Source organism: Cetorhinus maximus, chromosome 21 (assembly GCF_964194155.1).
Source record: "Cetorhinus maximus chromosome 21, sCetMax3.hap1.1, whole genome shotgun sequence".
NCBI lineage: Eukaryota > Metazoa > Chordata > Chondrichthyes > Lamniformes > Cetorhinidae > Cetorhinus > Cetorhinus maximus.
In genome coordinates this window covers 54564189-54590600 of record NC_135899.1, presented here as the reverse complement: position 1 = coordinate 54590600, position 26412 = coordinate 54564189, and the positions used below count along the sequence as shown (strand labels likewise).

At 42.8% G+C, this 26412-nt stretch overlaps 1 protein-coding gene across 1 annotated transcript in view; it reads left to right on the top strand.

The window, feature by feature from the left end:
* The window catches only part of LOC144695885 (glutamate receptor ionotropic, kainate 3), a 549188-nt gene that overhangs the window by 369922 nt on the left and 152854 nt on the right, over positions 1-26412 (top strand). The window contains exon 11 of the mRNA XM_078566956.1: positions 22217-22440. Coding sequence (XP_078423082.1) covers positions 22217-22440 — 224 coding nt within the window. The remainder of the gene's footprint in view (positions 1-22216; positions 22441-26412) is intronic.

Sequence of the window (26412 nt, the reverse complement as noted above, 5' to 3'; positions counted from 1 at the left end):
GGAGGGAAAATCCCAAGATATTCTATAAGTATATCAATGGGAAGAGGATAACCAGGGAAAGAGTGGGGCCCATTAGGGAGCAATCTATGGGTGGAGCCAGAGGGCATCGGTAGAGTGTTGAACGAATACTTCACATCCGTCTTCACCCAAGAGAATGAGGATGAAGGTATGGAACTCGGGGAGAGAGACTGTGAGGTTCTTGAGCAAATTAATAGAGGGATTGACAAGGTATTGGAGGTGTTGGCAGGCTTAAAAGTGGACAAATCTCCAGGTCCGGATGATTTGTGTCCCAGGCTGCTGAGGGAGGCAAGGGAGGAGGATGCAGGGGCTCTGTCCCAAATTTTTAATTCCTCTCTGGCCACTGGGGAGGTGCCAGAGGTCTGGAGAACAGCTAATGTGGTTCCGCTATTTAAGAAGGGTTGTAGAGATAAGCCAGGGAACTACAGACCAGTGAGTCTCACATCAGTGGTAGGGAAGCTAGTGGAGAAAATTCTGAAGGAAAGAATCTATCTCCACTTGGAGAGGCAAGGTTTAATCAGGGATAGTCAGCATGGCTTTGTCAGAGGGAGGTCATGCCTGACAAATTTGATTGAATTTTTTGAGGAGGTGACCAGTTGTGTAGATGAGGGTAGTACAGTTGATGTAGTTTATATGGATTTCAGCAAAGCCTTTGACAAGGTCCCACATGGGGGACTTATAAAGAAGGCAAATGCACATGGGATACAGGGTAATTTGATAAGGTGGATTCAAAATTGGCTTAGTAGTAGGAGACAGGGTGATGACAGAAGGCTGCTTTAGTGATTGAAAGCCTGTGTCCAGTGGCGTACCACAGGGATCTGTGCTGGTTCCCCTGTTATTTGTCATTTATATAAACGACATAGATGACTATGTGGGGGGTAGGATTAGTAAGTTTGCGGATGACACAAAGATTGGCCAGGTGGTTAACAGTGAGGTTGAGTGTCTTGGGCTACAGGAAGACATAGACGGGATGGTCAAATGGGCAGATAAGTGGCAGATAGAATTTAACCCTGAAAAGTGTGAGGTGATAGACTTTAGAAGGAGTAATTTGACAAGAAATTATTCAAAGAACGGCATGACACTAGGAAGTTCTGAGGAACAAAGGGACCTTGGCGTGTGTGTCCATAGATCTCTGAAGGCTGAGGGGCATGTTAGTGGGGTGGTGAAAAAGGCATATGGGACACTCGCCTTTATCAATCAAGGCATAGATTACAAAAGTAGGGAGGTCATATTGGAATTGTATAGAACCTTGCTGAGGCCACAGCTGGAGTACTGTGTGCAGTTCTGGTCGCCACATTATAGGAAAGATGTGATTGCACTGGAGGGGGTGCAGAGGAGATTCACCAGGATGGTGTTTGGGATGAAATATTTAAGTTATGAAGAGAGGTTGGATAGACTTGGGTTGTTTTCTTTGTGCAGAGAAGATTGAGGGGCGACCTGAGCGAGGTGTACAAGATTATGAGGGGCATGGACAGGGTGGATAGGGAGCAGCTGTTGCTCCCTAGTTGAAGGGTCAGTCACGAGGGGACATAAGTTCAAGGTGAGGGGCAGGAGGTTTAGGGGGGATGTGAGGAAAAACGTTTCTACCCAGAGGGTGGTGACGGTCTGGAATGCGCTGCCTGTGAGGGTGGTGGAGGCGGGTTGCCTCACAGTACCTGGATGAGCACTTGGCACGTCATAACGTTCAAGGCTATGGGCCAAGTGCTGGTAAATGCGGTTAGGTAGATAGGTCAGGTGTTTCTCACATGTTGGTGCAGACTCGATGGGCTGAACAGCCTCTTCTGCACTGAGTGATTCTGTGGGTCCATGGGCCATTAACTAGCCAATTCGGGCAAAATCACAGCTAAGTGATTGTTCCCCACACAGTACGGGCTTCAGACCCCCATTTGCCCCTGACAACGGAGTTCTGAAGACTGCAGGGAAAATCCTTCTCCTTGTCTCAGTGCCCACCTCCAGTGTGAATCTATTGTTTTCCCCTTTCAATCATTCTGTTGAGACTTCCAATTTAATGCTGAATAGATCCTAACTTTGTGCTATGGACCAACACTGAAACTGCCTATACCAGTTCCATGTCGGATCTATAAATTCTGCAAGCAGAGGAGAGAGAGAGAGAGAGGGGAGAAAGAGAACTGAGTAAGAGAGAGTTTGCATTTGTAGTGCCTTTTGTATTCCCAGTATGTCCCAAAGAACTTTTCGTCAACATAGTATAGACAATACACTGTTGGCCGATGTGAAGAAATGTATATATCAGATTCAAATGAAACTCGTCTTCAGGAGTGAAAGGGAATGTGCAGTGCAGGAGCTCTGGCTTTGAAACTACTGTGCTCAGTGTGTGAAGGAGCATAAACACTGTCATAGGCCTGTTGGGCTGAATGCTCTGTCTCTATGCTTAAATTCTAATCAGAGGATGCCTGTAACATCAGGAGGTGGTGATAAGCCTAATGGATGAAAGCGTATTACAGCTGAACTCATACCAGGTATGAAGTACCCGAAAGGACTAGAGTTAAATGGATGGTAATGTAATTTCTCTCCGGGATCAGCTGTTTTCCTTTCCATTGTTCCACTTTAATTTCTTGTACAAAAAGGTTACTGCTTCTTACAAGGGCTGGATTTCTGCTGGGCATATTTACGGTGGGGTGGAGGTGGCATGCAGAATATGTTGGGCTGTTAGCCCATCGACTTCCTGTCCACCCCAGACCAGGTCCTCATAATACAGGGGTGGCGGGGGGGTGCGGGGTAGGGGAAAGCAGGAACCCACTAGACTGCCCGCTCTTAGGCCTATTGAGGCCCTTAAGTGGCCAATTATTGCGCATTTAAGGCGCTCAATCCACCTCCACTCCACGCTGGCTCAAGGAAAACAGACTTGAGTGGGCAGGCCATTTTTTTCACCAGCTTTGGTGAAAGAGCAGGAAGGAAGGGGCTGTCCTGTGTGCATCGGGGGCATCCCACTACGATCTTACCACTCCTGCCTTTTGCACCTTTCCACCTGGCCTTTAAATCCCATCGCATCCATCCCGAGCTTCCTGATCCTGCTCTGTCTAAAGCCTCACACTTACCTGAGCCCGGTGACCATGTCCTCTTCATCCCAGGGACTGCAGTCCCACTAGCGCATACTACTCAGCCCTGCACTGCTGGGGCTGCTAGAGCTGCCAGCCAATCTGATTGGCCAGCAGCTCTCAAGGGAGGGTCTTCCTCTCACTGAGGGGATAGAAGATCAACCCTCACCTCGTTAAGGTCAGTCAGAGCTTGTCAGAGCATGTTATGGCTATAGGGTGACCTTGTTTAAAGTTGGTCAATTCTGGACCAACTTCTCTTCTGAGGGAGTGAGCAGTCCGTAAAATACAGCCCCTTGAGTATTCTAGTCCGGTTTTTGAAAGTTCTATTTAAAAAGTCAGGATTCATTTTGAAAATTGCTGCCAATGGACATCATAAAACAGGAAGGAGACAGGATTTCTACTTTACATGCCAGATTCAGAATGTTGCAAAGATCTTAATAAAGGAGGTGAGAACAAAGAGTGAAAAGGTGACACTGTAATTAAAACTGCAGGCCATATGCATTCACTGTAGCACTGTTTAATCAACCATGAATTCCTATATAACATTAATGGTTCCTTCATTAGAGAGAGCCCAGATTAAAGCTTACAGTGCAAACCCTCTGAGAACAGCTACTTAACTTGTTTTTCAAAAATTATAAAAGAAGATTTCAGGAATTTATTGCACCTTCTTAAAGACATGAGATAAAATGGGGATCGTTTAAAAACAAATTAAAACATCCACAAGCAACTGAAGACATTAGCCTGGACTTTTCCTATGGCGGGCGGGAGCGGGTGTGGGCGGGCGTGGAGCCGATCGCTGCCCGCGATTGTGCGCCGCCAGTTTATGTGGCCAGGCCAATTAAGGCCCGCCTAGCGTAACACATGACCAGTAGCGCTCAGCGCTGCCTGTGCGAGTAGGGGGAAGAGGGAGAGTCGTGGCCTGCGCTCTTTGCACAAAAGAGCACAGCAATCTCCCTGAGGCACGGAGCTGCCTCAGGGAGATTGAATGGTTATGAAAATTAATGAAGAATAGATTTAAAAATTTATTCAAATATGTCCCCTCGTGACTGTGTCACATGAGTTGCGACATGTTTGTAAAGGTGGGAAAATTTATGTATTTATTTTATAAAAGCTTCAGGAAATCTCATCCCGCCTGTGGATGAGGTTTCCTGAAAAACGTGAAGGCCGCTTGGGCTTTTGGCCTGCCCACCAACCTTAAAGTTGGACGGGCAGCGTTCTGAAATACTTTAGTTCCTTAATTTGGCACCCGCCAAACAATATATTGAGATGAAGTGCGATGACATAGGGACACACGCACCTGCACGCCGACCGGAAGATTCAGCCCCTAAATTCCTACTGTTATGACCAGATGAGAAGGCATGAACTGGCTCGATCCCCTCCATTCAGCCTCCTCGGTTGGTCACAACAAAAGTTAAAGTTTCTTTTTCAAAAGGAAGTGCCTTTTCCAAATCAGAACATATTTAACTATTTAAGCTGTGAGCAATAAGGAGCCAATCAAAAAGGTTTTCTTGAGTTAAAGAAAGAGCAAATTTATTAACCACTAACCCTAAGAAACAAAAACGCGCACACAGGCATCAGAAATAATAGAGTCATAGAGGTCTACAGCACAGAAAAAGGCCCTTCGGCCCACCGAGTCTGCACCAGTTAAACGAGTACCTAACTATTCTAATCCCATTTTACAGCACTAGGCCCATCACCTTGTATGCCATGACATCGCAAGTGCACATCCAAATACTTCTTAAATATTATGATGGTATCTGCCTCTACCACCCTTTCAGGCAGTGAGTTACAGATTCCCACCACCCTCTGGGTGAAAAAATTCTTCCTCACATTCCCTCTAAACCTTCTGTCCCTTACCTTAAATCTATGCCCCCTGGTTGTTGACACCCTCCACCAAGGGGAAAGGTTCCTTCCTGTCTAACCTATCAATGCCTCTCATAATTTTATATATCTCAATCATGTCCCGCCTCAATCTCCTCTGCTCCAGGGAAAATAACCCCAGTCTGTCCAATCTCTCCTCATAACTAAAACTCTCCAGCCCAGGTAACACCCTGGTAAATCCCCTCTGCACTCTCTCTAATGCAATCACATCCTTCCTATAATGCGGATTCCAGAACTGTATGCAATACTCTAGCTGTGGCCTAACCAGCTTTTTATACAGTTCCAGCATAACCTCCCTGCTCTTATATTCTATGCCTCGGCTAATAAAGGCAAGTACCCCGTATGCCTTCTTAACCACCTTATCTGACTGTCCTGCTACCTTAGCGGACCAGTGGACATGCACACCAAAGTCCCTCTGATCCTCGGTACTTCCCAGGTTCCTACCATTTATTGTGTATTCCCATGCCTTGTTTATCCTGCGCAAGTGCATCACCTCACACTTATCCGGATTAAATTCCATTTGCCACTGATCAGCCCATCTGACCAGCCCATCTATACCCTCCTGTAATCTAAGGCTACCTCCTCACTATTTACCGCCCCACCAATTTTCGTGTCATCCGCGAACTTACTGATCAACCCTCCTACATTCAAGTCTAAGTCGTTTATGTATACCACAAACAGCAAAGGAAGTTGGAGTCCAATAAAAAAAGTTAAAAGAAGATACAGTTTAGTGTCCTTTGACTTTCTTTGAGGAGGCATAGATTTTAAAAGTTGCGGCTGATTTGGATTAGCCGGTTTTGTGGATGTGGTCAGATTTAGAAAATGTTGCAATTATTATGAGATCTCATTTTGCGGATAGATTTCTAGTAAAATGTCTTCCGGACTGGTTAATGCACTTGTTCTGAAAGAGAGAGAGGGAGAAAGCACAGCTTTTCAGCCTGTTTCCTCTGCTAAAAGATTTTCTTGACACTCCCTGTGTCGCTTGCAATCTTTCCTCAGTAAATGCAGCCTAGCCTGTTATACTTCACCCATTGTGTATTTCCAAAAGTTTTGGGTGGGTCTGTCTGTGGCTACCATTGTTTCAATATCCAGCACTTTGCATTTTAATGCCTCTTCCTTAGGCAGTGATGCGTTTCATTGGATCTTTGAATTATAGGAAATATCCTCCTCTTCACATTCTCCAGAGGGTGTCTTGTTTGCTTTTTACCTTCACCTTGGAAGGTGGCCTTGCATTTTTAAGTAGTTTGTTCTGTCTCATTTCAAATAGCTAAATTTCTAAGATAAAAGTTGAAAAATTATTTTTTTTAAATTAAAGGGCCTCGTGACACTACAATCGAGAAAATTTGTGTGGACATCATCAGCATTTGCTTTTTGTTGGTTTTTTACATGTTGGGATGTATAAAATGGAAATAAGTTGTATACGGCCCTGCAACTTAACTGGAAAACAGGCAGGAAAAGATTATGGGATAATGGGAAGCGAAGAATGTTATTCAGAAGTTCAAACGATCTGAATTGAGAGTATTGTAGAAAGACTAATGGGCATTTTATTGAAATAAAAGTGTCCTAATGGAAGAGTGGACCTAATGGAAGAGTGCACTGACAAACACTCAGGTCAGGGTTGCACGTTGACTATTTTCTGTCAAGACTCATTAAAGCTGCATTCACTTCCAGTTAATGTGCCTTTTAATGCTGCTCCCCAACTAATTTTCAAAAGAGGCACCTGGGAGACTTGTCCATTTATAGTAACTAGGAATCAAATTAATCCCTGAATTTTCCTGCTGTCTGACAACTAAATTGTGTCTTTTATTCATTGGAAACCTCCCTCTGCATTTTGTTCTGAATCCAAGCCAGGTGCTATAATCAGTGATATACCTCACCTGTAAATAACATGGTTCCCTACTGAAGTGGTTTTACCATCATTGATGGTGGTATAGTGGCAATGTCAGAGGCCCAGACAAACGTTCTGGGGTCAAGGGGTCAAATTCAACATTGAAACTGATGGAATTTGAATTCGATTAATAAAAAGAAAGAAAAATCTGGAATTGAAAACTAGTCTCAGTAATGGTAACCATGAAACAATCATCAATTGCCATACAAACCACTAATGTCTTTTAGGGAAGGGAATTTGCCATCCTTACCTGGTGTGGCCAACATGTGACTCCAGACCCACAGCAATGTGGCTGACTCTAACTGCCGTCTGAAATGGCCTAGCAGAGCAATTAGGGATGAGCAACAAATGCTGGACTTGCTAGTGATGCCCACATCCCATGAAACAATACATAAAAGAAAAATCATTTACTTATTTAAAACCTCCCTATCTATTGAAAAGGTTTTCGTGAGAAATCACAAGTTTCTGAGCACAGCTTCGGTAATTAGTTGTTTTGTAACACAGTTGTTTTGAATAAAATGTTAGGTTTTAGTTTAGCTCCAAATAGCTTCAAAAGAACATGAGATATAGGAGCAGGAGTAGGCCATATGACACTTGATCCTGCTCTGTCATTCAGTACGATAATGGCTGATCTTTGACCTCATCTCCATTTTCTCACCCTACCCCCATGTACCGTGATTTTCTTAGTTTATTAAAATATATCTATCACAGTCTTTAATATTTTTGATGATTGAGCATCCATAGCTTTCTGAGGTAGAAAATTCCAAAATTCACAACCTTATCAGTGAAGAAATTTCTCCTCATCTCAGTCTCTAATCCTCCCTTGTCCTGAGACAGGAGAAACAGCCTCTCAGTATCTACCCTGTCATTCACTCTAAGAGTTTTACATGTTTCAATGAGATGCATCTTTCATTCTTCTAAATTTCATAAAATATAGGGTCATTCTACTTGATCTTTCTGCATAGGACAACCCCCTTTTACCAAAAATCGATCTGTTGTGTTTTTTAATGATATAAAGGCACTAATCGCTTAAAGGATTGGGTAAACACATTGTGGGTTCATTTATTGAGACTAGGCATATGATAATGGACAAACATGGATAGGAACCTTGAAGACATCAGAGCTGCAGAGCTGAGTGTGTGCACTCTGCTAAAAGCAAAACTGAAACTGGATTGCATGACACACTTCCTTTCCAGTGATGTCATGCTGCAATCCCTTTAAGGTATGTTACAACACAGTCTAGTGAACTTATGTTGCACCCCCTCTAAGACTGGCATATCTTTGCTTAGGTAAGGAAATCAAAACTGCACAAAATACTCCAGGTGTAGTCTCACCAAAGCCCTGTATAACTGCAGTAAGACTTCCTTACTCTTATACTGCAATTTTCCTGCAATAAAGGCTAACATAGAATTTGCTTTTTTAAAATTGTTTGCTATACCTGCATTATTGGGAGTCTACGCATTAAGGCATACCAAACCACTTCACAGCCTGTAAGAATTTGAGTATTAGGAAGGCCTCTGCCTTTCATGGCAGCCATTTTATTTTGCACAACTCTTTTTCTTTTCAGCTGATAGAACTGACCCTGTGTTGAAATGTTAGAATTGAAACAAGAGGAGCTAACATTCTAAATTTACAGAAGTGCTTTTTAAAGCAATTCTATGCTATAAAAGCCCTATTAAATCTTACTTGGACAAATCGATAAGCAGGGATCAGCAGACAGACCCTACCAGGAATATGCAGCAACTGTTTTTTTTTCTCTGAATTAGCCTGCAATTCCGTGTGTGCAGCAGTCACAAGCCCAACCCGAAAAAAAATCAATTTCCATTTCTGGCTTGGCTTTTAACTGCTGCACGCATGCAATCAAAGAAACAGATCCATGATAACACAGCAGACTAGGCCTGTTACTGCTAGAGAGCCCACTCTGCAGTCATCAATTGTGCGAGCACTGTTGCACTTTTGAAGGAGCGTTTTATGGAAATGGGTTGGAAAATGGGAAATAATGTAAAAAGCTTTTAAGCGGAGGTAAATGTGGGCTCTTCATGCTTTAGCAGTCAACCATCACAGATAGTACAGAAATATTCAGATATTTCTGACATAAATGCTGAGTGTCAGTCAAAATTTTCACTTTATGTATCAGTGAAAAGGAGAGATGAAGAATTGCTAAACTTTTGAGTGTATGTAGTGCCGTCTTTATGGCATTAAGACACTGAGTAATTTTTGTGAGACTGTGGTCTTGACATGGAGGCTGACCAGCAGCAGACAAATAGAAGCCCAAGGTAGGCTAAGAACACTACAACTTGGAATGTCCCATGGCCAATTACTACCGGTGAGGCCCTTCAAAGTGACTCTCCTCATGGCGTATAGCGAATCAAAAAAAAAATTGCCAAACAGTTCTCAACAAGAACAGTGGCCTTCCAAATGAAGCTGGAAAGGATTTTTGATGAAACCAGTCCATCATATCACTCTGAGATACAAGAGAAGGAGCTGCAGGCACAGACCACGCTATAAACCAGTGTTGCTATTCACCGTTCAGGTTATTACCAAGAAGCCCCTGAGTTCATGTAAAGCATAATTCAAAGCTGGAACCTGCTGCACACTGGCCATTGTGTTAAGCATGTTGAATTCTAACTTTTTAAAGAGGTCATCAGAACTCCCAGTGCTCATTATCTGGGAGAAATGATGCTGTCTTCAAATGAGAAGCACCAACTAGTTCAAATTGACCTCAATTAAACTGACTTAAATGTAATGTGAAATGACAACATGCATAGGATATTAGTGGAATAATCATTAGGTGCCTTTGAAAAGAGATGTGTTTTATGGACCACATATTTATATTGACTAAATCCATTAATCATTAAGGAAGACAGCAGAGAATTTGAATCCTACCTTCCTTAAAGACAAGCATTATCTTCACCAACCATGGCCAGCTAGATTCAATCTTAACAAAACACAAAATAGTGAGGTTGGTGAAGAATGCAATCTGTTTCCAAAATGCAAAGATACGTGCATGCCCCCATGGAAAAACCTGACTACAGCAGTAGCGTTTGAGACACGGTTATTGTTCAATTGTTTCGAGGAGGAGTCAGGAAGGTTGAGTTGGGAAACTTCTTGAATCAGCTGACCCATCTCCTCCTTTAAAAGAGCCACACTTGCAATATTTTCACTCCAGCGAGGGTGGGGCGGAATGGAGTCAGGTCCGCCACCTCTGTAGGCAGTTCAAAGGTGGTCATGGAGCCAGGCGAGTATCGAGGCTGGTTGGTCACAAGGCCCACTTTGGTTCTCTGGAACTTCAGCCAGTTGTAGTAAAGGCTGTTGGGCCTTCAAGCCCACACCTCCTCACACCCGCTCACCCCACCCCCCCTACCCCCTATGACTTCTCTATGCCTCCGATGCCCCCTCTGTGCCACCATGCTCCTCCAAGCTCTCTCATCCTTTATGCCCCTTCCATGTCCCCCATATCCTCCATGCTCCCTGCATGCCACCTCATGCCCCCTCCATGCTCACCATAATCCTCATACCCCCATGCCCCTCATGTATCCTCCACAACCATTCACCCAGCATCTACTATGGAAATACCTCAGGAGGCATGTCTTTGGTTCAGATGAAAAAAATTAAACTTCTAACATTTTAATAGGGCTCTTACTCAAACATACTTTGCACTGATAAAAAAACTGTCATTCATAAAACTCTTTCAACAAAACTAAATTCCCTCAAGTGTTCAATCTGTTTTTAAAATAATTATCTATTTCACTTACCATATCAAAGATAGATGATTCTTTAATAATCCCTTCAAACTGTCAATCAAAATGTGAACTCAGCCCTCTGCTGAGATAAGTGGTTCTGGACATTTGAAATGCAGCCGTGCATTTGTCATGTGCTCAGTTATAACAATAAACCTTAATTGGAAAATCTGAACAATAAGGTCCATTGGGATTGAAAAAAATAGACGGCATAAGGTTTTTTCTAAGCTACACCAGATGGCCTGTCAATGCACTTCAGTTTTTTTACTATAAGTGAAAGTTGCGGATTGTTTTCTTTTCAATTTCAATGGGCTGGGGATTTAAATCCCATCATATTAAGATATTTAAGCAAACATTAAATCTCCCTTCACAGGTGTTTATGCCTCTTCTGTAAAATTGTGGTTTCAACACTTTGGTTTAAGGCTGCTTGAGCAGGGAAAACTGTATGTGCAGTCAAATAAAATAGCCCTGCTGAGTTCTGGCTTTCTGCCTGTGCAATTCTTCCACCTGCCCCATTTTCCATTCTGCAAAAAATGAAATCTGAGATGAAGGGAGACAGGGCTTCCACGCCTGGGTCTGCCTGCCATTTTTAAACGTCTTCAGAGTCTTCCTGACTTGGCAAAAACCTGGGCCATTGTTCTTCATTGTAGACAACAAGGGAGATGCAGTCGGGTTAGAAATCAAATTGAAATATAATGACCAATGTTTAGCAGATGCTGTAAGTAGGCAGCAGTTAAGATTTCTTCGTATTTTAATTAAAGTACAAAGAGCAAAGTTAGCAAAAGAAGGAAGACTTTAAAGGAAAGCAGATGAAGAAACCAAGGGGAGGCATATTCAGAGTTTGAAGGGCTGATAAAGATATAAGTGAAGAAATTGAGCCATGTTGCACTTGTTTATTAGGCGAAAAATTAATGTTTGGTGATGTATTTCGCACAGTGATGTTCCACACCCAATCTCACCTGAATGTGCATCAACTTCCAAATTGGCAGCCTGTAACTTCCAAGTGTACGAAGTGCCTGCCTGAAACTAACAATAGGCACCTTGAATGTTCTGAACTGGGTCCTTATTCTTGTTTTAGTACCCCACTGCCAAATTTAGCATTTGTTGGACAGAGTATACTCCAATCAGCTTTCAGGTCGACTGTGGCCTAACCTTACCCCTCCTCCTCTTTTTTCCTTCTCCTATTTTTTCCTCTTGCCTCCTCTTTCTCTGTCTCTTCTTTATCCTTTGCCCTCTAACCCCACCTCCTGTATTCCCCATTGCTTTCTGTCACCTACCTCCTCTCTCCCTCCCCTTCTAATTCACAGCAAGCCTTCAGCCATGGGTCTTCGAGCACATGCTCCAGGTACATTTATTAACTAGCAGTAGTATCTGGTGATGGATCAATTTCTCTTCCAAATAATTCAAAAGAGGAAGAAGTTGGAGCTTGAAGAACTTCATTGTAGAGAATGGGTATCTAGAGTATCAGTGTTCCGAAGGACCCAAGCCCAATTTGGACCATATTGATACCATCAATCTTGAAAAGAGTAGTAAAGAAAATGAGATAAATCATAAAAACCAAGAATAATTTAGATTTATATCGCACCTTTAAGGTGGTATAACATTCCAATGCACTTCATAGAATAAAATCAGACAAAAATTGATATTGAACTGAAGAAGGAGACATCAGGACAGGTGATCAAAAGCTTGGGCAAATAAGTAAGTTTTAAGGGACTTCTTAAAGGCATGAGAGTAATGGTCAATGGATATTTTTCAGGCTGGAGGAAGGTTGGTAGTGGAGTTTCCCAGGAGTCGGTTTTGGGATCCTAGCTTTTCCTGATATATATTAATGATCTAGATCTTAGTGTGCAGCGGACAGTTTCAAAGTTGGTGGATGATACGAAGCTTGGGAGTGTTGTAAACTACAAGAAGGATAGTGTAGAACTTCAAAAGGACATAGACAAGTTGGTGGAGTGAGCAGATAGATGGCAGATGAAGTTCAATGCAGAGAAGTGTGAGGTGATGCATTTTGGCAGGAAGAACATGGACAGACAATATAAAATAAGAGGTGAAATTTTGAAAGGGCTGCAGAAGCAGAAAGACCTGGGCGTATATGTACATAGATCATTGAAGGTGGCAGGACAGGTGGAGAGAGCAGTTAATAAAGCATATAGTATCCTGGGCTTTCTTAATAGGGGCATAGAGCACAAGCGCAAGGATGTTATGCTTAATTTATATAAGACACTTGTTAGACCTCAGCTGGAGTATTGTGTATGTTACAATCCCATTTGAGGTTACCCCTGGACAAGCCTGATCCCAGAGTGGGACCCAGCTTGATAGATCCTAACTTGTATTTGTTTGTTTAGATACGTGGAGAGTAGCTACTGAACAGAGTCACAGGGGTCAGCTGGTGAACTTTTAACAAAAGAATAAAACATTTATTCAACAAGAAAAGATTAACTATATTACAATACTCCTTCACCCACAACTATACCTTTACAGATGTATACAGATTTGTAAGGATAACACAAGTTACAAAAGCTATCTTATGCTCTAATGTACACAGTAAGTACACAGTCCATGGCACCCTGTGGTCAGCCACACCACACTCTGAAATCAAGTGACAGATACCACATCAAACAGATGCTATGGATCTCTCCTTAACTCCCCCCAGACACTTGTCACACCATGAGCCAACCAGTCTCACTGAATTCCGCTCTTCACACGAGGGTTTCCCATCTCCATTCTCCAAGAACTCGCTTTGGAATCTTCTCCCAAACCGACACTTTCTCTCAGACGCCTTCCGCAGGGTTTCAAACTCTCCTTCTGATGTTCCTCATCTCTGGGTCACCACATTCATTCAAGCTGTCCCCCACACACTCTGTTTCTCTGACTCAGCCTCCAACAGTACACCACTGCATCACATGCCCATAGCAAAGTGTTACAGATCTTCAGTTGTCTCTTCAGTCCTTCTTGCCTCTTGCAAGCTGTTCTTGCTTTAAATCTGTTTTCTGCAGCTATTCTTTTAAAATCTGAAGCTTGGAATCTTTCTCTCTGCCCCTCACCCTTAAAGTCACTTAACAGGATATTTTCCAGGTTCCTGTCCTTCCATTGACTGGAAGGTCATCTTTGGACTTTCTTTTCTTCCACTCCCCTGGATTTGTGGGGGTTTTCTTTAGCTTGGGACTTGCTATCTGTCCCCTTTTAGGCTGCTTCTGCTTCACAGCTGCCTTCAAAACAACTGAACGCAAACAGCTTCCAAAACAAACTGCTGTTTTCCTCCTGTGTGTATGTCTATGGGAGGGACCTGCCTCTCTGGCCTCCTGTTGCTGGGCAACAGCCAGTTTTCTACTGTTGTGTTTGTTTAATTTTTTCTTAGGGGTCGTAAAACCCCTCATTAGAAATGCAAGCACCTTTTTTTAAGAGAAACTAAAACTCTATTTGACCTTTCTTAACACACAGATACAGAAATGCTAATCAAACTTAAACTTTAAAGCTAAAACTCATTCCTAACACCCACAAATACCGATATAACTTACTTAAACTGTCTCTATTCCAAACTTGTACAGTTCTGGGCACCACATTATAGGAAGGATGTTGTGAACACATTGGAGAAAGTACAGAAGAGGTTTGCAAGAATGGTTCCAGGGATGAGAAACTTCGGTTGCGAAGCTAGATTGGAGAGGCTGGGATTGTTCTCCTTGGAGAGAAGGCTAAGAGGAGATTTGATAGAGATGTTCAAAATCATGAGGGGGCTGGACAGAGTAGATAGAGAGAAGCTATTACTGTTCTTAAAAGGATCAAGAATGAGAGGCACAGATTTAAAATGATTTGCAAAAGAAGCAAATGTGACGTGAAAAAAACTTTTTCACACAACGAGTGGTTTGGGTCTGGAAGACATTGCCTGGAAGTGTGGTGGAGGCAGGTTCAATTGAGGCATCCAAGAGGGCATTAGATGATTATTTGATTAAAAACAATGTGCAGGGGTACACGGAAAAGGCAGGGCAATGGCATTAGGTCATAATGCTCATTTGGAGAGCCGGTGCAGACATGATGGACTGAATGGCCTCCTGTGTTGTTAAAATTCCGTGATTCTGTAATGGAAAACAAGCCACATGAGCGACAACCTCATCTATCAAAGATTTCATGGTATTGCAACATCAGAGTTCCCATGTGATCTCTTCCCACTCCCACATTCTATATTAACATTAAAACATAAGAAATAGGAGCAGAAGTAGACCATATGGGACCCTGAGACTCGTCTACTATTCAATAAGATCATGGCTGATCTTCTACATCAACATCACTTTACCATGCAATACCCATATCCCATGACTCCCTGAGGGCCCAAAATTCAATTCCTCTGTCTTGAATTTACTCAATGGGCAGGATTTTTACCTCGGCGGCCGGGCGGACCCGGGAGTGGTCTCGAAGCCGACCACGATTGGGCCCCGACATCGATCTCACGCTGGCTGGCCAATTAACGGCCAGCCAGCATGAATCATGCATTACAACACTGGGCACTGCCAGAGTGGCGGCGGGAGGAGGGTGTGCGCGGAAGTTGGCGCATGCGCACGGGTGCGTGCAATGAAAGCTCCCTGAGACGCAGAGCTGCCTCAGGGAGCTGAAGATTTTTTAAATCAAAAGTAAAAAAACTGACAAATGTTAAAAACGTGACCCCCTCATGTGAGTCTGTCACTTGAGCAGGGACATGTCACAAATGACATTTCAACATTTTTTTTTTATTTTTAGCTCCTGTTGGAAACCTCATCCTGTCCGTGGATGAGGTTTCATAAAAAATCCCAAGGCCGCCTGGCCGATTCGCCTGCCCGTAAGGTTGGATGGGCAGCGAAAAGTTGAATTGAATTAATACTTTAATGGCCTTAATAGGCCTGTTGATTGTAGGTGGGCGCACTGCAGACCCCCATATATGCCTGCTGACCAAAATATCGCGCCAGTGCGCCATGACCTCGGGTCGCTGGCCCGATGTCATTGCATGTCATTTTACACTCAAGCGGGTCGGGCACGCGCCCACCTGCTCAGCAAAAAATTCAGCCCAATGCCTGAGGAGCCACAGACCTCTGGGGTAGGAAATTCCAAAGATTTGCAACCTTCTGAGTGAAAGCATTTCTCCACGTCTCAGTCCTGAAAAGCAATCTCTTATCTGGGATTGTGAGCCTCAGTTCTTGATTCACCGGTCAGTGGAAACAGCGTCCCATGCCTCTGCCCTGCCGAGCCCTGTAAGAATTTTTCAAAGTAAGACACTCCCTAAAGGTTCATTTCATTTTTCATAGCACTGGATTTAATGGAGACAATGGGGATCTTGCCATTGTCTAGAGAGCCAGTGAAAGCCCCGCATCGCCTCTTTTAGGGAATCTCGCCAGATCAAGTGCCTCTTAGACACTTGACAGACCAGTGGCAAGCCTTCCCTGGGGTGGAAGTCCCGCCAACCGAGAGCTGCCTGCCAATCAGAGGCCAGCAACTCTATTGAGTGGCAGCCCCACCAGGGAGGCAATGGCTCTGCTGGTACAACACCCACCCGAGGCCCAGAGTTGTGGATGGAGCTAGGCTCACAGGTGAGTGATGGCGGGAAAGGATCCGTGGGTTGGGGGTCGCAGGGGAGAGGAGGGGAAGGGTGTTGGCGGCAAGGGCAGGGGTGTGACTCTTAACGGTCTATCCCTTCCCAATGCCGGGTCCCTCGATTAGGAATTGAGTGCCTGAAAACAAAGGACACCCACCCCTGCCCCCACAAGCTAGCAGGCAACCCCGCACAGGTTTGCTTATTGTTCTCCCCACCTGGAGAGCCCTCCACCTGGCCTGCCTCCGAGTTGATACCAGTAGGCAGGGCGTTTATGGGGCTTCCCACCATGGACCTAATCGAGGTGGGGGAGGGGAGGTTGTGGGGTCCTGCATGATTAAATGCCCTCCCTACTACCAAACTCACCGTAGGGGAGGGCATTAAATTCCATCCTAGCTTCCGGACATATGCTCCATATATTTTTATCTGTCAGACTAAAACCTCAGGAAAAACATACACATTTTACTTCAGAAATCAGTTTACTGCGGCAATGCACTTTATTTTTTTCAAAGTAAGTTATTTTATTGGGTCTTCAATCAAAATGTCCTGTCCTCTGTATTGTCTTCAGAAAATCGGCACCATAAACGTCTAAAATGCCTTGTGGCTAGACACATTATGCCATGATGCAAGATCTTTTCATCATTTTCAGCCCATGTTTGACACGGGTGCCATTAATCACCTCAGTCTGCTTACTTAACTATGTGTAGACAATTGGGCCTTCTAGATGGCAGCTGACCTTTTCAGAGCCAGAAATCTTTCAACCAGGTATTTAAATTTTTGGGCATTGCCAAGGATGAAGGTTTACCCATTTGCTGTGGTGATGGGAATGGTAGAAGGGTTCTGCTGGTTGTTGTGACTCCTCCATTTTGGACCACTCAACAACTACTACATGTGGAGTCAGGTACCAAATGAAAACCATATCCCAGTTGGGGGCGGTGGGGTGCAAGGGAGACAGGGAGAAACATTAACTTTGCAAAGAATATGTACACAACACATGCCATGTAATTTGAAAAACATTTTGCTGGCATTGTGGACAACAGCTGAAGAAAGTGATCTGCTCAACTATCAATACATTTTAAATTGTTACAGAATGAATTCACTGCTTATATTCAGCAACTCGGTTACTTGGTGACTTCATAAACAGCCAGTAATCATTTTCTTCAAAACAATATTGATTTATGTTCATCAGTGACAGATTCAGAAAGTATAATTAATATGGTTTCCTGTGAAATGTAAGACTCTGTTGCAACAAATGCATAACATTTCTGTAAGAAAGGAAAGAATTGTATTTCATTAGCATCGGGAATTGTGACCCAGTGACTTGGGTCAAGGGACGATCATTGAAGCTGGACCTGGACCATCGCAGTGAAAGAGTTTCTGTTCCCCCTGGCTTGATGGACATCATGCAAATATTGAAACTTCTGTCACTTAAGCTGATTCGGACAAATATCATGTTCTCTTCACTATGCAAGGGCAGATATCACAGTGCAGCCATTGTATGTAGCCTGTTACAAATGTCAAAATCATTCTCCATTTTCTCCTGACTCTTCCTCTGGCAGAATCCCCCACATCCCATCAGAGCTCATGAAAATATTATTAAGAAAGAAGAGAGGAGATATGAGAGGGAGGAACAGAAGTGTGAGAGAAAGGGGAGGAATCAGAAAAAGATGAAGAAGACTGCACCATGCAGATCTCTGCTGAGAGTGCTGTGATCAATCCTCCTTGTACTTGTGTTAGTTCCTATGACTTTGTGTAGATGCTGTGTCTCTTTGTGATGTACCATTACCTCATTTTGAATTAATAAATTCTATGCAGTCCAAGACTCCCTCATGCCTTCATTTTTTTCTGGCTCCTCCCCCTTCTCTCTCTCACAGACATCTGCTGTTCCCTCTCGTATCTCCTCACCTCTTTCTCTCTCCTCTATCTTTCTTCATTTCCCTCCACTCAAATAACACAAACATCTCAATATTTCACATTGGCCAAGGGAGAAAATTTGATGACTTATGCATCCACAACCCTCACTGTTAATGAGCTCTGTTGGGATGTGGGGGATTCTGCCAGAGGAAGAGTCAGGAGAAAATGGAGAATGATTTTGACATTTGTTATAGGCTACATACAATGGCTGCACTGTGATATCTGCCCTTGCACAGTGAAGAGAACATGATATTTGTCTGAATCAGCTTAAGTGACAGAAGTTTCAATATTTGCATGGTGTCCATCAAGCCAGGGGGAACAGCAACTCTTTCACTGCGATGGCCCAGGTCCAGCTTCAATGATCGTCTCCTGACCCAAGTCACTGGGTCACAATTTCCGATGCTAATGAAATACAATTCTTACCTTTCTTACAGAAATTTTTTGCATTTGTTGCAATAGAGTCTTACATTTCACAGGAAACCATATTTATTATACTCTCTGAATGTGTCACCGATGAATGTAAATCAATATTGTTTTGAAGAAAATGATTACAGCTGGCTGTTTATGAAGTCACCAAGTGACCTGGTTGCTGAATATAAGCAGTGAATTCAGAAAATACAGGAACATTTTTTCTCTTGTTAACAATAACAGAAAATGAAATAAATCAAGTGGGAAAGAAAAAATGGGTATAAATTGACCAGATCCAAAGTATATTTTCAGAATTGAACCTTTTGAAATAATAACCCCAAATTCTTATGTTTGTTAATAGACCAAAAGGCAAGATCAATAAAATGAAATAATGAAACAAAAATCCATCTAAAAAAGGGTAATTGGGAAAGAAAAATTTGAAAACAAGAAGTAAAAAAAAATAAAAGCAAAGAACTGCGGATGCTGGAAATCCAAAACAAAAACAGAAACAGAAATACCTGGAAAAACTCAGCAGGTCTGGCAGCATCAGCGAAGAACACAGTTGACATTTCGAGCCCTCATGACCCTTCAACCAAACTAAGTAAAAATAGGAAAGGGGTGAAATATAAACTGGTTTAAGGTGGGGGGGGGGTGTTGTTGGGACAAGCAGCCAGTAATAGGTGGAGATAACCAAAAGATGTCACAGACAAAAGGACAAAGAGGTGTTGAAGATGGTTCAACACCTCTTTGTCCTTTTGTCTGTGACATCTTTTGGTTATCTCCACCTATTACTGGCTGCTTGTCTCAACAACCCCCCCCCCCCCCCCCCGCCCCTTAAACCAGCTTATATTTCACCCCTTTCCTATTTTTACTTAGTTCTGTTGAAGGGCCATGAGGACTCGAAACGACAACTGTGTTTTTTTCCACCAATGCTGCCAGACCTGCTGAGTTTTTCCAAGTAAAAAAAAATGTCAGCTTATTGTAAAGCAATATTAAATTAGGCTTAATTTCAGTTAATTTGGCTTGTAAAAAGGGGAAATAATGTGAAGCAATAGGTCTTCATTTGCTTTCTTATCAAAGATATAATAAATATGCAACACTTAATAATATTCACGATGATGGTGATTGAACCTATTGTAGTATTACTTTCTATAATTTCATTATGAGCAATATTAACATCAATAAAATTAAATTGATTCTTCCCCACTCAAAGTAAATAATCTCCAGAAGCAACCATTCCCTCAATTTTTGCACATTGATATTTTGGGTTTATGCATGTCTGTGAACTTGTGTCACCAGCATCTGAATACAATGAGAGCTGCTGATTCTTTTTTAAAAAAAAAATTGTTGATGTTATACAGAAATATGAAAAAGCAAGATTATGAGACATGGATAAGATGAGGTAAAGTACTGAGTGAGAAAATGAGTCACATGGAGAGAGATCATATGATCTTAAGAAATAGGAGCAGGAGTAGGCTATTTAGCCCATCGAGCCTTCTCTGCCATTAAATAAGATAATGGTTGATTTGATTGTGACCTTAACTCCACTTGCCTGTCCCCCATATCCCTTCACTCCCTTGTCAATCAAAAACCTAAAAAAAAACTGTCTCATTCAGCCTTGAATATATTTAATGATCCAGCCTCCACTGCTTTCTGGTAAAGAGAATCCCAAAGAAATTTCCTTTGAGAGATGCAATTGCTCCTCATCTCTGTCTTAGATGGAAGACCCCTTGGGCTGAATTTTACATGCCCCCAGCAGGCATGTTTCCCGATGGTGGGGGATGGTGGGGGCAAGTAAAATATGGTGGGCACCCATCCCACCACCTTCCAGCCCACATAATACTTTTGACATGGGCAGCAGGGTGGGAGCAAGAAGCCCAATTTTTAACCTGAAATGGTTAAAGGACATGAAGGAAAGTGGGGAGAGAGGTGGGATCGCTCTTCGGGGGCTGACCTTTGCCAATCGTGGGATGGACCCTACTTAGACTGAACCACCCCTCCCTTTCTCCTACCCGCTCCCCCTCTTGAACTCATGCTCTCCTCCCCACTGTCCCTTGCCCCTAATGCTCCCAAACTTACTGGCCCAAGACCCCAGACTGACCACCTCCAAGGATCCAAGGCCTTGGACTCCACTCCTCACCTACTGCCCTAGCAGCTGCCACTAACGCCCTCCTGGTGCTGCGGGAACTGATAGAGCTGCCAGCTGTTTGGATCGACCGGCAGCTCCAAAGGGTGGGACTTCTGCCCCTTAAGTCCCACTCAGCCCCGGTTAATGAGTACCGCAGTGATTTGTGGCTGTGGGACTACTCGGCATATTGTTGATCGGCTTCACATGACGTGGTTTCCTGGAGTGGGTGGGGTGGGGGGCTTGCCATACGCATTCTTATTCAGCCCCTTATCTTTAAACTGTGCCCCAGTTCTACATTCCGCCATGCAGGGAAACAGCATCTCAGCATCTGGCCTGTCAAGCCCCTCAGAATCGTATATGTTTAAATAAAATCACCTCATTCTCACTGCAATGAGTATAGGTCCAACCTGCTCAGAGGGAAAAGACATGTGTAAAAGGCGTAGAGAGAGTGTGAAAGGTAGGCTGGATGTAGGAAAGACTTACGGAAAGAGTAATGAAGAGATTTGGAGAGAGTGAGAGGTAAAAGAAAGTGCATGCGAGAGAATGAGTGATCACTGGATAGAAAGAATTGGAGATAAAAGCAAAATACTGCAGATGCTGGAAATCTGAAGTACAAACAGAAAATGCTGGAAAACCTCAGTAGGTCAGGCAGCATCTGTGGAGAGAGAAACAGAGTTAACATTTCAAGTCTATATGGCTCTTCTTCAGAGGTAAAAAGTGATCCAGAAAGAATTAGAGATGGGAGACAATCAGAGGAACACTAACAGGAAGAGATGAACACAATTGTTTAGCAATACCACCGGAGATTAACTTATTATTTAATAATGACCGGTGGTTTAATCATTTTGAACATGGAATGGAGGTCTTTTATTGTTTGAATGGAGAAGGGAAATTTGGGAACGTTCATGAAAAATTCTCTTTCATTCAAAGTGGAAACAATATTTGTTAATGTCTTGAGCTCCTTCCTTCAGGGGAATAGCAATTGTCCAATTCTATCAATCTGCAGCATCTGGTGAGACCACCTCAATGGTGTAGACCCAGATCTTCATCTATGCCATTTATGCACTACCACCTGCCCACTGAGCCCACTCCCACCTCCTGCCCTGTAGGGGGGGCTCTGATTAGTATTTACATTCATACCACTATTCATTTGATGGGATATACTTCTATTAAGCATCCTCAATTTTAGTTGCTCCACCATTGGTGGCCATGCCCTCAGTTGCTGAGGCCCTAAGCTCTGGAATTCCATCAATAAACCTCACTGCCTTCCTTCCTTCCTCTCTCTTGCTCCTTTAAGATGCACCTTAAAACCTACTCCTATTTCTTTAAATGGCTTGTTGTCAAATTTTGTTTTACAATGCTCTGGTGAAGTGCCTAGGAATGTTTTATTGCATTAAATGTGCTATATCAGTACAAGTTGTTGTTATATTACCACCAGCAACTTGACAGCAGTGTACAGACAAACAATACAAGCTTTTTATTACAATTAGGACTCTGACAAGCCCATAACATATGTGATTTATAGTCATTTAAAGATGTTCCTCAGCATCTCGATTCACCTATTCACTTTCTATTGAACTCTAATTTCAAAATTTGATTAATACAACTTGTTTTTTCTCCCAACAGAAAGCCGACCTTGCTGTTGCTCCATTGACCATCACCTATGCCCGTGAGAAGGTGATTGACTTTTCTAAGCCTTTCATGACACTGGGGATCAGTATTCTGTACCGAAAGTCAAATGGAACAAACGCCGGTGTCTTCTCCTTCCTCAATCCTCTCTCTCCGGATATTTGGATGTACATCTTATTGGCATACCTTGGAGTCAGTTGTGTGCTGTTCGTCATAGCCAGGTAAGATGTGGATAATGGTAGCTTCATGTCATTGTGACTGTTCAATCCTCACTTTACCATTTAAAAAAAATCAAAAATATATATTCTGTATAAAAACATAATTGACTTCCTGTGTGAAAACTGCTGCTCCTCACCGTAAAATAAAGAATTAATGGAGAATTATAATTAGAAGTTTCATAGGACGTACTTTTGAAGACAAAATAACAAAGGTTGGTGTTTGTATCTTGTTCAATTTTTTTTAATTGCTTGGTGGGTGAGAGAGGGTATCATTCAATTTAGGGAGGCATTGGGCATTTGATCACTGGTGATGTCATTGCATGGAATTATATAGAATTTAAACACAGAAAAGGGTCATTTGGCCCCACAGATTTATGCTGACACTTAAGCCCCACTTGAGCCTCCTAACCTAATTCATTTTTATTTTATTGAAGAGTGGTTTTCGATTGACTGGTTGTTTGTACTTGATAAGATCCAAACAACCATCTGGAATTAGCATAATTAATCAACTCTCTTCAAAGGTAATTAAATGGCCTCAACTGTGTGACTATTATTGCATTCGGTGTGGCTTGTCCCAGCTTCCCAAAATACAACCCATTGTTTGATTCCTGGGACCACTGTGATATATTAGAATGAACAGATGTGGATAATGCCTGGTGTGGATGGATCAAGAAAGTTGGGCTTGTTGGGTTGGAGATGTTGGTGAAATAAACAGTTAAGTTCTTCAATGCAGGGGGTATTATGTTTCCATTGTCTTTGTTAGGGACAAGACTTTCTGTATTCTACGAGGATCTTGAAACACTCAAGGTGATGAGCAAGGTTGGCTTTATAGATGCCCAAATAATAAAACCTCAGTCTGAAGACTGAATCAAATCAATGTGCTGAGGAAATCCAGAATATAATCTAGAATGTTTTGACATTCTTTACTGGGGAAGAAAGCAGTAATATTTTTTCTGTCCCCCCAACCCCGCCAACTACGTTTGACAACACTGTTCAGCATGTTCATTTGCAGTGAACAGGATTACTCAGGAACCCACGTTAAGTGTGATTTCTCATGTACCAGCATCTGTTTCACTAACTGAAACTAATTATCATGTATAGCATCCCGGATTAGACCAGGTATGTCTCACTGAAATTATCAGCTATCTGAACTGTCAAACAGGAATTGGACACTCTCAGATTGTAGGCAAGTTAAGTGGTCAGGAAAAACATATAAAGACTAGCAGGCTCTTTCAGAAAAGGGTTCCAGACTGAATCTCATAGCATTCATTCCAAATTTCGTATGTGTTTTTTTTCTCTCTGAAGCCGGGTCAGATAATTTGATTTTCCTCAATAATGCAGAGTTATTTCAGTCTGCAAACTTCACATAGAAAACACAACACATATTAAATCCAGCCAACTCCATGCAAGCAGCAAGCAAAATCTCAAGTGCCCATCCTGTTCCTGTATCTCTTTGTTACTCTTTCCACCATCTAATCTTTTCATAAATGTTGACAAAGTCGATGCTTCAATCACTAAGTCTGGTCATGCAGCTCACATCCTCTCAACCAGCTGCAAGAAAAGAGTTTTTCCTGCTCTCTGTCCTAAATATTTCACAATTAATCTTATGGGGAGAATTTTTCCTATGGCGGGCAGGCTGGGCGGGAGGGGGTGCACAGAGCCGAATGCTGCCCACGATCAGCTGCGCGTCGCCATTTTATGCAGGTAGGCCAATTAAGGCCCGCCCAATGTAACGCGCAGCCAGTAGCGCTCAGCGCTACCTCTGCGGGTGGAGGGAGGAGGGAGAGTCAGGGCCTGCGCTCTTCACGCATATGCGCGAAAGAGTGCAGCAATCTCCCTGAGGCACGGAGCTGCCTCGGAGATTGAAGGGATTAGAAAACTTTTGAATAAATAAAGTAAAAACTTATTTAAACATGTCCACCCATGTGACAGTTTGTGAGGTTAGGAAAATGTATTTATTTATTTTATTAAAGCTTCAGGAAACCTCATCCTGCCTGTGGATGAGGCTTCTTGAAAAACGCGAAGACTGCTTGGGCTTTTCGCTTGCCCGCCAACCTTAAGGTTGGAAGGGCAGCGTTCTTAACAAGTTTAATTACTTTTTTAATGTCCTTAATAGGCCGTTGACAGTTCGGCGGGTGCACAGCCGCCTCCAGCACGCGCCCGCCGAACGAAATATAAAAGATGATGGACGCCTGACGTCATCGCGCATCATTTTAAGCGTCAGCGTGTCGGGCCCGCCCCATACGCCGACGGCAAAATTCTGCCCTATATTTTTGTCCGCTTGTTCTAGACCGCTCAATCACTCTCTTTTATTTACTTTTTCTCATGCTTTCATAATTTTAAATACCTCTATCAAATCACCTCACAATCTTCTATATTTTAATATAAACAGCTCCAATACAATAAAATGTACAATAAAAAGTTTTTGTGTTTAAATTGTACTTTGCATAGGATCCTTTTCACTTTCTGATTGGAAACTGCTTGTTTGCAGGATTAGAAGAAAAAGCAACAATGGCAGTTAGTGTCTTGGTGATTGATAACACAGCATGAGCGAGACTTGAATGGTTGGGGCAAGGGTAGTGGAGGGGAGATGTGTTGGGCTCCCAAATTAAGACTTGCCAAGAAATAATTGAGCTACAGTGGAAGCACTTTCACCCTGTGCCTCTTAACGGGACCGTGGTAAACAGAAACCAAGTCCCATGGGTGAGTTTAACTGACCACCCACCTGGCTTTCACTAAATGGGCAGGAGTAAAATCACCACTTGAGTTTTTCCTCTTGCCCTCCTCTTCAGATCGACATTACGGTAAGGTTTCATGAGCATCAACTCCCCTCCTGCATCTCACCTAAGTGGTCTTTCTTTATATGTGCACATAGTCAGTCTGTGTTGGGGAGGGGATGTGGAATGGGGGGTGGAGGGGTGGGGTGGGGTGCACATTATTGTCCAAGCAGATTCCTGTCCTGACATCTGACAAACACAGACATACACTTTCCATCAGATCAGTAATCAAGGATTGGAAATTCAGTTGAATTTTTCCCCCCTTCCCTTGTACTGCTGAAAGTGCTGAAAATAATTATGAGCAATGTTACCAAGCTGACAGAAAGCAACAAATTCAGCGCAGAACATGGAACATTCATAATTTGTAGGTCTCAGTTCCACTGAGAGAGGGTGGCATAGTGGCGCAGTGGTTAGCACTGCTGCCTCACAGCTCCAGGGACCTGGCTTCAATCCTGAATGTCAGGTGTCTGTCTGTGTGGAGTTTGCATGTCCTCCCCATGTCTGTGTGGGTTTCCACCGGGTGCCCTCGTTTCCTCCCACCATCCAAAGATATGCTGGTTAGGTGGATTCGTTACGGTAAATTGTCTCCCAGTATGTGTCTTTGTGTGATTGTGTGCACTGTGATGAACTGGTGTCCTGTCCTGGGTGTTTCCTGCCGAGTGCCCATTGCCTGTTTGGATAGATTCCAACTCCCTGTGACCCTGAATTGGATGAAGTGGTTCTGGAAAAGTAAGTGAGTTTCACAGAGGCAGTGCATTTACTAATTAAGTTGTTGAGGGAAACTTAATCATCACTTTAATTAATTGTAAACATAAGATATGGAAAGTAAAACTCCTGTGTTATTTTAACTTATATAGTCTACCATGACCTCTTCTAATCCTCCATTCATCCTATGTAGCGTCAGAGTTAATTGTTAACATCATTAAGGCCTATATTGACCAATCTTGGATGCTTGCAGTCTCATCTTGATATTAATATATTTCCAATGTAGAGCTGTGTTACCAGTCAATTAATCCTCTTAAACAGTATATCATAAACATACCTTTATCTCTGATATATTGAAGTAATATGAAAGAGTAATATGATATTAAAGAACCCCCAGACTGATCTGGTTTTCCTCCTCCTGCTATCATTATTGACTGTCTCTGATAGGGTATGATAGAAGCTTTCTGTGAGCAATTTAATATTTACACACAGA